Source organism: Crocodylus siamensis, chromosome 4, assembly GCF_052110815.1.
Source record: "Crocodylus siamensis isolate JL-2025a chromosome 4, ASM5211081v1, whole genome shotgun sequence".
NCBI lineage: Eukaryota > Metazoa > Chordata > Crocodylia > Crocodylidae > Crocodylus > Crocodylus siamensis.
In genome coordinates, this window is record NC_143398.1 from 28,450,902 (window position 1) to 28,464,281 (window position 13,380).

Below are 13,380 nucleotides of genomic sequence, written 5' to 3' on the forward strand. Positions count from 1 at the left end.
TGTTTTGAATTGAATTAATGTTTCCATTTTGTCCTGTCAAATTGAGCAAACTTTAAAATCAAACCAGAGTTATGCTATTATAAAAAAAAAAAAAAAAAAACCCAAAACACCAAAAAACAGAAGCTAAAAAGACTGGTTCAGAAATGTTTTTAAAAGCTATTGTTTTTTGCACAAGGGCAATATCATCATTCCTGTTCTGATAAAATTAACAAGAATTATTTTTCTTTTGTTTGATAGTTCTGTTATTGTGTATTATTATTTTCAATACAAAAGAGTTTTAATGAGTATGCATAGCAAATAAAGCACCCCTAAAATGCCCAGTTTAATTAAAAATAGTGTGACCTTTGTAACCTCAATTTAGTATTTTATATCAGTTTTTACACTAGATTTGGTATGTCCCATAACACTTTGGAAACCACCATATAAAAGGTGTCTTGGTTTCTGGAATTTGATGTGTATGTTTCAGGAGTGGGCAGAGCATACATCTTGGCATCATTTCTAGACTTGATGTGGAGACTGTAACCACTACTGATTGTGGGCCATCAAATGGTCTCAGCACAAAGGGCACCTACACACATGCCCAACACCTCCAGTGTGGGCACTTTAACTAAAGCTTGTTGAACTAAAGCTTGCTGAACACACAAGATGCTATGGGTGCTTTAATTAGAGTGGCTTCCAAAACCTGCACTAATTAAAGCGCCCGCCCAGGAGCACATGTAAAGATGCCCAAAGAATCTAAAAGGGGCTTTTGAGCTGTTCATTGTAAGAATATTCATGACACCCTTACTTTACATAGAAAAGTTTTTAGTAGTCCTTTTTGGGGTCTAGAGGTGTGTAGCCTTCTGAGGTAACATTAGGTAGCACAGTGTTGTATGGGGTTTATTATGCAAATTGAAGAGCCAAAAACATTAGGTCCATTTGTGTCCTGAAGTATCAACAGTGTCTCTTTTTACTCATTATAATAGAGTCTGTCCTTTTCGTTATGTATGGGTTAGTATATTCCCAAACATTTATATGAGACGCTTTTAATTAGCACATTGCTTATGATCACAAGGGTTCTTGGAAATCTGTTTTGAATGCATGTGCATGATGAGTGTTTGCATTCAAATTTTGGCAGTGTTTTTGGAAAGAGGGGTTATCCACTAATTCAGGAGAAGATGCAGTATCATATGATACAAATAGCCAATTATGGAACATGAATAATGAATCACAATAAGTGACTATCAAAAGCGATAATGGAGACAAGTGAGCAATCCATAAGCTGAATTTTAGACCTCAGAAGTGTGGTGGTTTGTGGGTTTTTTGTTGTTTTATTTGCAGGGGGCAGTTTCCTATAAACTACTACTGGATAATATGTGAAGAATAAAGGAGGGTAACTACCTTTAGCATTTTTTTTGCTGCCTATAACTAATGCTACCAAACAGATGTCAAAACAGGCTTGGACCTTTAAGTAAGAAGAGGAAAGGATAAACTTTGAGAGAGAGAAATTAATCAACATTTGAGATTTTACAATTAAACAAAACCCGACCAAACAGGAAAAAATGGTGGGATTTTTAGGGGTGGCTTTATGAAGCTGTCTTCTTACTTTATGCAGGAATAGTGAAGAAGGGTCCAGTTTTATGCTGCAGTAATGCTACAAAGGACATAGAAGAGGCAACCCAGTAATTCAGGAAAATTATGTCCCTGAGCCACATGTGTGCCACCTACTTTTACAGCCAGAGTCCTGCTTGATGTACTCTCAGCAGTCTCCCTGGGCTCCTTATAGCAATGGGTAGTATAGAAAGGTCTGATCTTGGCAGTTGCCTAGGGCATAAAACCTACCTGCTTTTATAATAGGAGTTTTCTCTTGACAACTTACGGTGTCTTTTTTTAAACCTATGCAGTGCAGGTGGGAGAAGAGCCTCCTCTTGATTCTTTATAGAGTCTATTTTTAATCATATTTGCTAGGTAATTATAAATTATTTCCAAAAATGACACTAGGGAAAAACAGTGGGGGATGGATCTTTTGGCCCTACAAATTGAATTAAGACGAAAGAGAATTTAGGTATTTGAGAGGGTACCTTTGGAGTGAATAATACAATATAACCCCTTATAACAAACCCCAGCTTTTAACAGTACCAATGGCAGGTACGAGATTTTTATTATTGTGTTGCAACAAAGATCTTATTTAATGAACTTTATTCCCAGTCCCATAAGGTTTTGTAATAATAAAGCTGAAGTTTTAAATTCATTCCAATAGATGTTTGTTTGTTTGTTTGTTTGTTTGTTTGTTTTAACCACATTCAGTTGCTCATATGGATTCTAGGTTAGTAAAGGTGGGTATAGAACTAGAACTCTTAAGGATTAAATAAATCCTGTTTTCTGTGCAAATTTAATTGAACTTGAGTGAAAAAATGGGAAGAAAAGTAAAATATTGACCAGCATATCTATGTATGCTGGTTAATATTTTACTTTTCTTCCTTCCTATTTTTTTTACATCTGAGTGGTCATATATCACAACAGTGGCAAGTTTAATTGTTTGCTGATGGCATACAAAAATTAATTTTGGAGTTTATCTTTCTTCCCTGTCTTTATGACCAAATTTTTCCAATATATTGCATTCTATTAATTAAGATTCTCAGAATGAACACTGTCATTCCTTGTCGTTCACAGAACATGTTGGTTTTATACAAAAATACTTGGCTGTGAGCTATATGGATTCCGCTTAAATTGTTGTCTGTTAGGAGAAGTTGATAAACCTCATTAATAAAATAATGTTTTTGCATCCACTTCCATGGGCAATTTGAAAATGTATTTCTGTTTCTCCCAGAGTATTCCTACTGACTTTGACATTAGAGAGTGGATATATTCAGAAGGGAAACTGGTTTTCTGGTTCGTTTTATATTTGGCTAACAACATTTTTATGCATTACTGTCCAGCATCTCTTTAGTTACTTATAACTTGTTGAGAAAAAGGGGTTTTTTGTGGTATCTTTTAGTGAGTTCACTGTATAGTAGGGGTGCACCAATAACAATTTTCTTGGCTGCTACTGATAGCCAATTATTAACCAGCCATATCAGCTGATACCAATCCAATAACTGATTTACAGGAATGCAGCCAGGCAGTGGGGACAGCAATATTGTACAGGTAAGTCTGTGGAGGGAAAGGGTGGGGAGTAGATTGAGGTCCCCACAGTGAGGGAAGGAGAGGGGCTAGGGCTGGGGGCACTGCCCAGCCAAGGCAGTGAATAGGACCTGGGGCCAGTGTGGGGAGTGGGACAGAGCCACGGGCAGCTTGTCCAGGAGATCAACGTCCCAGCGCTTAAAAATGGTGATGGGGGCATGTGGCAGGCCACCTTTGGTGCCTGCCACTTTAAGGGCAGAAAACAGGCAGCAGCCAGGTACCTGATGAGGGCAGCCATTTTGGACCCAGGGATATAAGCTGGGCTGCAGTTTGCTGCAAGAGAAAGGAGGTAACATTAGGCTGAGAGGCTGCTCTGGCCATAGTCAGGAAGTAAGGGCAGGAGCTATGGCAAAGAGATGACCCCTTGTCCTGAGTAAGATGTAAAACTGCACCCTGCTGGGGAAGGGTGGTCTGGTGATGCTCCTAGTGGCAAGAGCCCCCAGGAAATGCCAGGCCAGTTACCTCCCTGGTGAAAAGCAGGCCAGGGCACCTTTATAACTCCAGCCTCACATCCCTGGTGGTGTTCTAACAAGCATGGGGAGCCCAGAGCTCATTAAGGAGCCCTGAGGCAGAGCTCAGGCTGGAAGAGAGACCTGGGGCCATGCCCAGGCAGTAGCTAAGCCTGAAGCCTGGTGAGGCCAGTTGGAATGAGAGTGGCTCCTGAGCAAGGGCAGTATGACAGAGGCTAGGTGAGAGCCAGTGGAGTGAGTGAGACCCCAGTGAGAGGGGGATGGCATGTGAATATTCCTCTGGGGCTGTAGAAAGAGCTACAGCTGTGCCCAGTTTGCGCCGGCCATAGGCCAGAGAAGTAACACCAGAGTAACATCTGTGAGGCATGTGAGGGACCCATTGAGGGGAGTTTGGAGCGGGTATTAGGCCCTTGTCAGCAGGGCAAGCAATGGGTAGCATCCTGCCTTAGTAATAACTCTCATATTTTTCCATCAAGGCATGGCAAGAGAAGCTGGCAGTTGCCCCAGGAACAGGGCTGCCAGCAAAGACCTAATGAGGAGGCCACCCTGTTACAAGGCACTTGAACTAAAGCACGTCTTTGTTGGCTCAGGGCTCTCTGTTCTGCTCCCTTTGCCCCAGGAGCTCCATGTTGCCTGCATGTCCCCTGCCTACCTGGTAGCAGGAGGTACAGCTTGCTGCCCCCACTGCTGCTGGGCAGGCAGGTTTTGTGTAGCCAGCATGGGGCCTGGAAAACAATGGCAGCAGAGTGGAGAGCCCCAAGCCCAAGCAGGCAGCCCATGCCCACCCAGTGCACAAATCTGGGGGGGCACATGACCCCCCAGTGTCTCCTCTGGGGAGTGCATGCAGCAACGGGGAGCCTCCCTCTCCCTCCTTGTGCCCATGGATGCACCACCCATGGCTCCATCCTGCTCCCGGCCCCAGGTCCCATTCACCACCATGGCTGGCCAGTGCCTCTAGCCCCAGCCCCAGTCTCATTCTCTCACTCACCATGGGGGCCCCAGACAGAAGGCATATTGTATTAACTGGTGACATTATTGGCTACACCAACCAAAAACAAAATGCTGATAGCTGATAATTTTTATTTTCCTTTTATTGGTGCCAATCTGATACGGCACCAATTTATCAGTGCACCGCTACTACATAGTTGTAAAAGAAGTTTGACAGTCTTTCAGGCACATACTTCTCTTCCTCACAGTGGGGCAAGAAGCAGATTTAGCTTAAGCTTAATAGCAGGTAGAACAAAAGCCTATGTTACGCCAAACATAAATGAAAGCAAACTGCTTAAAGGAATGAAGAAGAACTGTAAAACAGAAGCAAAAACATCTTATAAGGAGTGTCTGTAAAGCAAGAAAAGTGGAGTTCAAAAGGTAATCTGATTAGTGGAAGAGCAAAATTATTCAAGAAGAAAAAAATTATTACTTGTGGAGTAAAAGAGACATTAGCAGACACTGCAGGCAGACAGTAGGTATATTTATACAAGATGGTTAATGCCTGTTGGACTAATTGTACTGCACATTAGTGCAGCTGGCAAAAAGCGTGCTAATGCGCAGTAGATTAGTCCATTACGCATTAAGCATCACACAAAAAGTGTTCATGTGCGCTAATGCACAGTAGCACCAATTACAGTACATTAATTTAATGCATCATAATTATGGCACATTAATGAACACGTAGATGTGCCCACTAGACTGTTGCCCTGTGGGGTCAGGCCAATTCTGAGGATCTCACTATTGTGCTGTTAGACAGGAGGGTGTGACACAATTGCATATACAAACACAGAAATCAATTAGGTACACACACACACACACACACACTCTCTCTCTACCAGCTCAGGCACATACACATCCAAACCAGCCTAGGTACATGCATACCTATTACCAATTCAAGCACATACACACTAAAAATTAGACAAAAATCAGTTGTCAATACCCACATACTCAGTATGCATACACAGATCACTAATTCATATAACATGCACACACACACAACCCACCTACTCATAGGTAAGTTCCTAACTTGGGTGGTATGGTATGTATGTGTGTGCTTGGAGTACCTGGGATACTTGGGGGAAGGTTAAAGTGAGAGAGAGAGAGTTAAAGTGTAGGGAGTGAAAGTTGCCAGAACCAGGATTAGAACTGGTGGACTGGAGAGAAGCAGCTGACTGAGGAACTGAGGCTTGGGTTTACTTAAGATCAAGTGGCCCTGGGATTACTTGAGGTTACTGGTGCAAGGGAAAGAAAAAAACCCCAAAAAACAGCCTGGTGGCCAGGAAAGAGAGAGAGACAGAAACCTGGGAGTTTGGGGCTGAAAACTGAGGCAGACAGCTGAGATATTGGGGAGGGGGGGGGGGGAGATAAGTGGTGGCAGGGAGGAGACAGCCAGGAAGGAAACTGAGGCAGAAACCTTGTTGCTCAGGGCAAAAGGAAAATGCAGTGGGGATAAGATGGTGGCAAAGAAACAGGGGGGTTGGAGGAAAAGAGGTGCTCAGGACAGGTGTTGGAAGTGGCAGTGAGCCAAAAGCAGGAGAGGGAGAAATGAGACAGAAGTTAGAGGGGTGAGGAGCAGAGATTGGAACAGGGCCAAACCATAATAAAGCAAAACCCAACTTAGGGGTCCAAATAACAGTTTTATTAAACAGACAATACGCTACGCAGCCCCATGAAGTTACACACACACCCCCACACCCACACCCAGGAGAAGGAGACTCAGTGGAAGGGTTGGAGTCCAGGTAGGGAAGAGAAGCAGAGCCCAAGTCCTTGGTTGAAGAGGGGGTGGGGGTGATAGCTACCTATCCAGGCTGGAAAGAGGTCTTTGTCCAACAGGCGTTGTCCAGAGGGGATTGCTGGCAGGGCCTCTGGGTGGATAGGTGGTGTGGCATGGTGCTGGTCCAGATGGGGAGGGTGTCCCAAGGAGTCAGTCTTCACTACCCCTTTTGATGGGGCAGACTACCTCTGATCTCCTATGGGAGGGCCTGTCCAGGCAAGTTCAGTCCTGTTCCAGAGGACTTCAGGTGTTCTTAGTGAGCATGTGCAGCCTGGAACAATGGTGGGTTGCCTCATCTTTTGTTTCTTGAATGCTGAGGGTGGTTCCAAGGGCTGGGTCCTTGGTCCCGGTATTGGTGTTGATGGTTCGGTCATTCAGAGGGAGCTATTTTTAGACGTACTGCCATTGTCTCTCAAGCACCCTCATTCATCCCCATTCATTCAGGAACCAAGTTGCATAGGAGGGGTAGGTGTGAGTTATGGGTTACAGAACCAGCCCTGGGGACAGGATGGAGACTTGACATCAACAAAATGGAAACTTGACATGACTTACGCTAACTTACATATGTAGGCCTAAATCATATAGTACCAGTAAAGAGAACAGTTGTTGTGTGAAAAATGTTCTCTTATCAGTGTTTGTGCATCTGTCCTTTATATTTGTTCTGTGAGAGTTCATTTGGCTTGTGCGGTCTTTGTCTAGTTCACCCACATAGTTTTCTTGAGGGTATTTGGTGCATACCAAATTCTGCAATAGATGTGTAGGATCCTTGGAGTTTGGTGGTTTTGTTGTAGGGGAGGTTGATCATGGTAATAGTAAGAGGTATTGATGGGTTTTGAATTTATTAATGAAGGCTTGTGTCATATCTATTGTCTGTTAATTACTGGCAAGTTGGGCCAGTTTTGGGGGTTGTTTGAAGGCCAGTAGCAGGTGTGGGAAGGTGGGAGAGGGTTTCTCCCAAGATTTTTTTTTTTTTTTTTTTGGAGTATAGGCTGTAGTTTGATCCATATTATATGTTGTTTGATCCATATTATATGTTGCAGTGTAGGATGGTATGTAACAACTAGGAAAATGTTCTGAAAAATGGTTCATTCATTTCTCAGAATGACCTCTATCGAAAATATGGTAGGTGGTTCAACAGAAATCATTGTTGGAAATGCCATCTCCGTGAAGAATTGGACAATATGCCATCCTCACACAGTACCTATATACTGGCCAGATGATACATTTCTACCATCCTTGTAGAGCAACTGAGCAAGCTCCAAGCAGGGCTGCCAGGTACTCATGTCAGTATTTGTACTCACAGCAGAAAATACTCATAATAGTATTTTCTTTGTAGTGGGTCCTCATAACCACCAGAGGCTGCTGTTGTGCAAAGTACCAGAACTGGAAGTAAGGAGATCCTTTCCTGCTGTCCAAGTAGAATGGAGAAGGGTGAAGAAACAAATCTAGGCATGATGAGGCAGGGGGCTGAGAGATAATGGATTAGAAGTGGGAAGGACAATGGCATAAAGCTTAGCAGGTGAAGAAACGAGACTTCCAGAGCCTGGTTGAAGACGTGATCAAACTCTGAAGTGCATCTGATGTCAGTGAGTGCTGAACTCTGACCAAATAAAATCCTATACAATGCTAAGTTCCCTGAAAAACAGTCATGGGCATCTCAGATGGGACATCCACAGTTGATGTTCATTATTTGCTTTAATCTCTCTGTTCTTCATTCCGTATTTGTATATTGCAACTAACAGCATGTTAGACACTGGGTTATTGTGAAGCTAAATTCAGTTTTTCTGAAACAAGCATGTGCCCCTGTGCTGGGGACCACAAGTGAATTGTATGCCTGATATATTTAGCATGTACCTGGATAGACTACTTTAAAGCATCTTAACAATTTTCAGTATGTCAGATACATAAATTATTTCTGTTGGTTTCATTTACTCTTCCAGGTGATAAATCCAAAGAAAAAAGGAAAAAAGAAAAAGTATATTAATTCTGGAACAGTAAGTGAATACTTTTTTTAGTAATTGTCCTTCCCAACTTAAACTCCTTCCGAGCTTGAACTCCTTCAAATAAAATGTATTCAAGCTACAATTTGTCAGTGTAAAAGCAATACCATCTTTTAAAAATGTAACATTAAACATTTCCTAGAACAGTTTTTCTTCTTTCCCTTTTCTCTGATTACATGACTGATGTCTACAAAATCTTTATCCAAAATGTAACATTGAGTTCCCTGGGAGTTCAGAATTAGGCATAGCATAGTAAAAGCCAAAAGTGCGGAGTTGTTGGGCTGGACAATATTGATTTTTATTTGAAATCTAAAATTTATTTCGTTTTTAAGAATTTGTATAAATGTGTATTTATTCATTTGTGTTCTGAGAAATGAACAAAACAGGGATGAGTGTTCATGCCTCCAGTGGTTTAACAAGGAAGACTCTAGGTCTTTAATTTGGGGTTAGAAAGAAAGTTAAGAAACGCAGTGACTACACTTTTTAATAGTGTTTTTGTTCTTTTTATTCATTAAAGTACAAGCTGATAGCTAATGTTGTTTATTTTCTAATAAGACAGGAGCCCATTTTTTCTCAGTTGTGATCAGTTTGATCTATTATAAAATCTGCAATGCTGATGTAATATTCAGGCATCCAGGAAAATCAAGAATAAATATAATGGTCGAGAATTTCCATTTCAGAAAGTTGAACCAAAATACCAATTTGAGCCCTAATTTTACAAATACACATTGCTTATTTGGACTTATATGAGCAGCCCCAGTAAAGTGGCAGGACTTTTTGTGCAGGATTGCAGTCTTGAAGTAAAAAATCCTCGCTTTCAGGTTCTTTTTATGATTTTGTTTATAAACAGAGCAAGTACCATTTGTCTTCTCTATACATATTCGTAAACAATTCAGAATAGGCTAAACCAGCAAGTCTAGTAATTTGTAAGGATTTTATTCAATGAACAATTACCTTTCATGTTGGCATTTTGTTAGTATTCATGTTGGCATATGGGTAGGTTTTAATATGCTGCTGCAAAGTAGTAGTATGATGCACCAATGTATTGGGCATTGAAGGAAACAAGGAACCAAACTGTTGTGTTAAATCTGTATTAAAAGTAGAAATAGAATTTGATTATGAAGCTTTGTTAAGGACCACTCTCTAAAAAGAAAAAGTACAGTTATTTTATATGTCCATTTCCATCCTGGCTATCGAAAAAGAGTCTCCTTGTATTTGTGCAATCAAATTATTCTAATACCTGTTTCTACATGCCTTCATACTTTGCAAACAACTATGAGTGCACTTTTTTTATGAAAAGCTGATGGAGTAATAAGACAGCCTCCCCCTTCCATACACCATCTAAAATGATGATATTTAATTTACAAATTACATTCAAGCAAACTATTACTAGCCTCTAGAATTTAGTTCACAAAAGGAGAATATGCCTTATAGCTTTCATATTCTCAGATCACCAAAGTTTAGAGATGATGCATGTCAGAGCAAGTGAAAGAGAAAGGTAGCTAGTGCTGTAGTAGCAGTGATTTTCTGAATACTGATTATATATAATAAAGATTTTGTGATGTCTTCTGTTGTGGTTGTCTTGGAGGTAAAGAAAAAGTTGTTTGCCTCTCCTGTAAGCTTCGTCTGTGTCTCAGTCATTAAGATTTGTTTTGCCTAGTTAAATTAAGCTGTCTTCATTGAGAGGCTTCCCTTATTGTGAGGAGACTTCACATTACTTTATAAGTAAAACAGAACAGACTTAGACTTAGGATACTGAAAGCTGGTGAAGAAGAAAGTGCTTAAGCTTTAAGCTTGACATTGATAGGCAGGGAAAGAAATTACTTAAAATAAAACATATTTCTTGTTCTATATGTTTTTAATTCATTGGGTTTTTTGTTGTTGACTTAAGTCATTACCCAAAGGTCTCTTATTTTACTCTAAAATGTGAAGTGATCTGTAATATATGTAGGTAATTTTAATATAGTTTGTCAATTACGGTTGAAGTTCTTGTGTAATGGGTCAACTAGGTTTAACATTTGACATTACTGTGCAACTTGCAGTGACAGTGATTCCCACCAGGTTTATTTTCTATCTCATGTGAAGCAACATTCCCTGAAGTTCTTCCTCATCCCACACTCTTTCACTTTAGAATAAGAACCAAGTCATTGAAATTATTTGTCTCATGATGTCTCCATCTTTCCAGGAGACATTTATTGGAAATATTTGATGAACATATTTTCTCCTTTGATCCCTTATAATGGGAGAAATTTCATAACTATTAGCTTCTAAAAATGTTGTACCTGACTTTTTTTTGTAACTTGTGTTTCACGTGAAGAATGACAATTCATGACTGATTCTCTTGTATTTACTTATAGGTAACATTGCTTTCCTTCCTAATCGAAACAGAAGTTTCATTTCTAGATTATATTAAAGGCGGGTAAGTGATTAATTGTGCTGTCAGTATATAATTCACTAAGAACTGGTTATTATCTGTAACAAGATATCTCTTGCTACAAAAGGTAAAAACTTACAGAAAGATCTGCCTACCTGCATAGAAAATTGTATTTGTGGTTTGGCTTAGCTTTTTTTAAATCTGCACATTCCTGTGTCTTAGTAATAAAGAAGGCAATACTGAAAAAGTGCATCATGCACTCGGGGCAAAAAGTGATGTTGTCTTTAGCTATTAGTTTCCATGAAAGTTGATTCCACAGTTTCTAGTATGAAAGCTGTGTTGCCTACACAGACAAGTTCCAGTGTCCCTATGGAGCTGAGTAGTTGATCAAAGTCTTCATCATGGAGGTTTAGGTAGCTTCTTTAAATATTCTAGGCCCAGATTATTGAGCACTTCAAAAATAAGAAAAAGACCTTGAACTTTTCTCAGTATGCTGTATGAAGCTGCTGTAGAGAACAGAAGCTGGGTTTGATGTTATGAGAGGAGGTTGTGCAAAATTTGGACTTTTCCAATGGTCCAAAGACTTTAGGGTCAGATGCAGATCAGGCTTATGGATGCCTGATACTTAGGCTACAACACTCCCTAAAGGTAGGCATCTTTCCCCAAGAAAGTGATCCAAATAGATGAGGTACTTATGCTCTCTAAACAGTCAAGGAGCAGTTATCTATAATCTCCCTTGAGGTATTTGAAAACTGTTACCATATCCCTCCTGAGTCTTCTTTTCCCCAGACCAAATAACCCTTTTTCTTTCAGCTTTTTTCGGAAGTTGTGCTTCCCATGCTTCTAATCATTCCTCTTGCTCTCTACTGGATTCTTTCCAATGAGTCCATGTCCTTCTTGAAGTGAACTGTTCTAGAATTCTCCCTATAACTACTTGTACTGCACCTCTCTTGCTAGAAAATATTTCATATTCCTCTTCAGATTCAGACTACAAAAGGAAAAACATCTTCCCTTGCTAGGTGCACCAGGGCATTACTCTGTGGCCATAGTTGTATGTCTAACAATGCTCATTGGACTTTAAAAGCGCAGGTGACCCTCCCCCCACTGCTATTCTGTGTGGGTGTGGGGGGGGGTGCGTGTGTACATGTGCATGCATTGGCAGCCCCCACTACAGCACCATGTGCGGGTAGCCTCTCCCACCACTACATTGTATGTATATGCTGGCAACCCCCGTCCACCACTACCATGTGCATGGATGGGTGTCCCCCTACCCTGAGTTCACTGGCCATGGGATCTCCTGTTGTCCCATGCTGCAGACTCCCCAATTCAGTAATGGACCCACGCTTTCCCAGATCCTCCTCTTGCTACCAACATACTTGTAGAAATACTACTTGTTACCCTTCGCATCCCTTGCTAGCTACAGCTCCAATTGCACTTTGGCCTTCCTGATTTCATCCCTGCATGCCTGAGCAATGCTTCTATATTCTTCTCTTGTTATTTGTCCAGGTTGCCACTTCTTATATGCTCCTTTTTTTCATTTAGTTTACTGAAGACTTTCCTATGAAGCCAAACTTGTCTTCTGCCACACTTTTTAGTCTTCCTGCACATCAGGATAGTTGGCTTCTTGGCAGCACAATCAGCTCTCCTGGACTCCTCCCACTCAGTCTGGCTTCTCTTGGGATCCTGCCCATGAATTCCCTGAGTGAGTCAAAGTCTGCTTTTCTGAAGTCCAGGGTCCTCACTCTGCTGCTTTCCATCCTTTCTTTCCTCAGGATCCTGAACTCAATCATCTCGTGGTCACTGCTGCCTAGGTTGCCAACCATTACTACATTACCCCCAATTCTTCCCTGTTTATGAGCAGCAGGTCAAGAAGACCATGGCCCCTAATTGGCCTCTCCAGCACTTGCACCAAGAAGTTGTCCCCAGCACTCTCCAAAAAGTTCCTGGATTGCTTGTGCACTGCTGTATTGCCTTCCCAGCAGATGTCAGGGTGATTGAAGTCCCCGATGAAAACCAGGGCCTGTCATCAGGAAGCTTCCACTAGCTTTTTGAAGAAAGCCTCATCTACCACTTCCTCCTGGTCTGATGGTCTATAGCAGACCTGCACCACATCACCCTTGTTGCTGTCCCCTCTGACCCTAACTCAGAGACTCTCAACAGGCCTGTCTCCAGTTTCATACTGGAGCTCTGAGCAATCATATCCCTCTTTTACATAAAGTGCAACTCCTCCTTCTCTTCTCCCCTACCTGTCCTTCCTGAACAGTTTGTACCCATGCATGGCAGTGCCCCAGTCATGCAGGCTATCCCACCAAGTCTCTGTTATTCCAATCGCATCCTAGTTTCATAACCGTGCAAGGACTTCCAGTTCTTCCTACTTGTTTCCCAGGCTCTGTGGAAGAAAGCTGTGTGCTAGTACTGTAGACTAGGGGTGTGCAAAATGGGTCATATTTGATTTGGATTCAGCCTGAATCAGGAACAGTGATTCAATTCATTGATTCAGATCACTGTCCCAATTCAATTCAGCCAAATTTGAATCTGAAGATTCGATGCTGATTCAGAGAATCAGTGATTTGGCCATAGACACAGCTTTAAATGTTTTTTCTATATACT

At 41.4% G+C, this 13,380-nt stretch overlaps 1 protein-coding gene across 5 annotated transcripts in view; it reads left to right on the forward strand.

Annotated features, from left to right (window-relative positions):
- Nucleotides 1–13,380, forward strand: part of CPNE8 (copine 8) — a 204,851-nt gene that overhangs the window by 124,455 nt on the left and 67,016 nt on the right. For all 5 annotated transcript variants that reach the window (XM_090042068.1, XM_090042066.1, XM_090042067.1 and 2 more), the window contains 2 exons: nt 8,337–8,390; nt 10,754–10,815. In XM_090042068.1, coding sequence (XP_089898194.1) covers nt 8,337–8,390; nt 10,754–10,815 — 116 coding nt within the window. The remainder of the gene's footprint in view (nt 1–8,336; nt 8,391–10,753; nt 10,816–13,380) is intronic.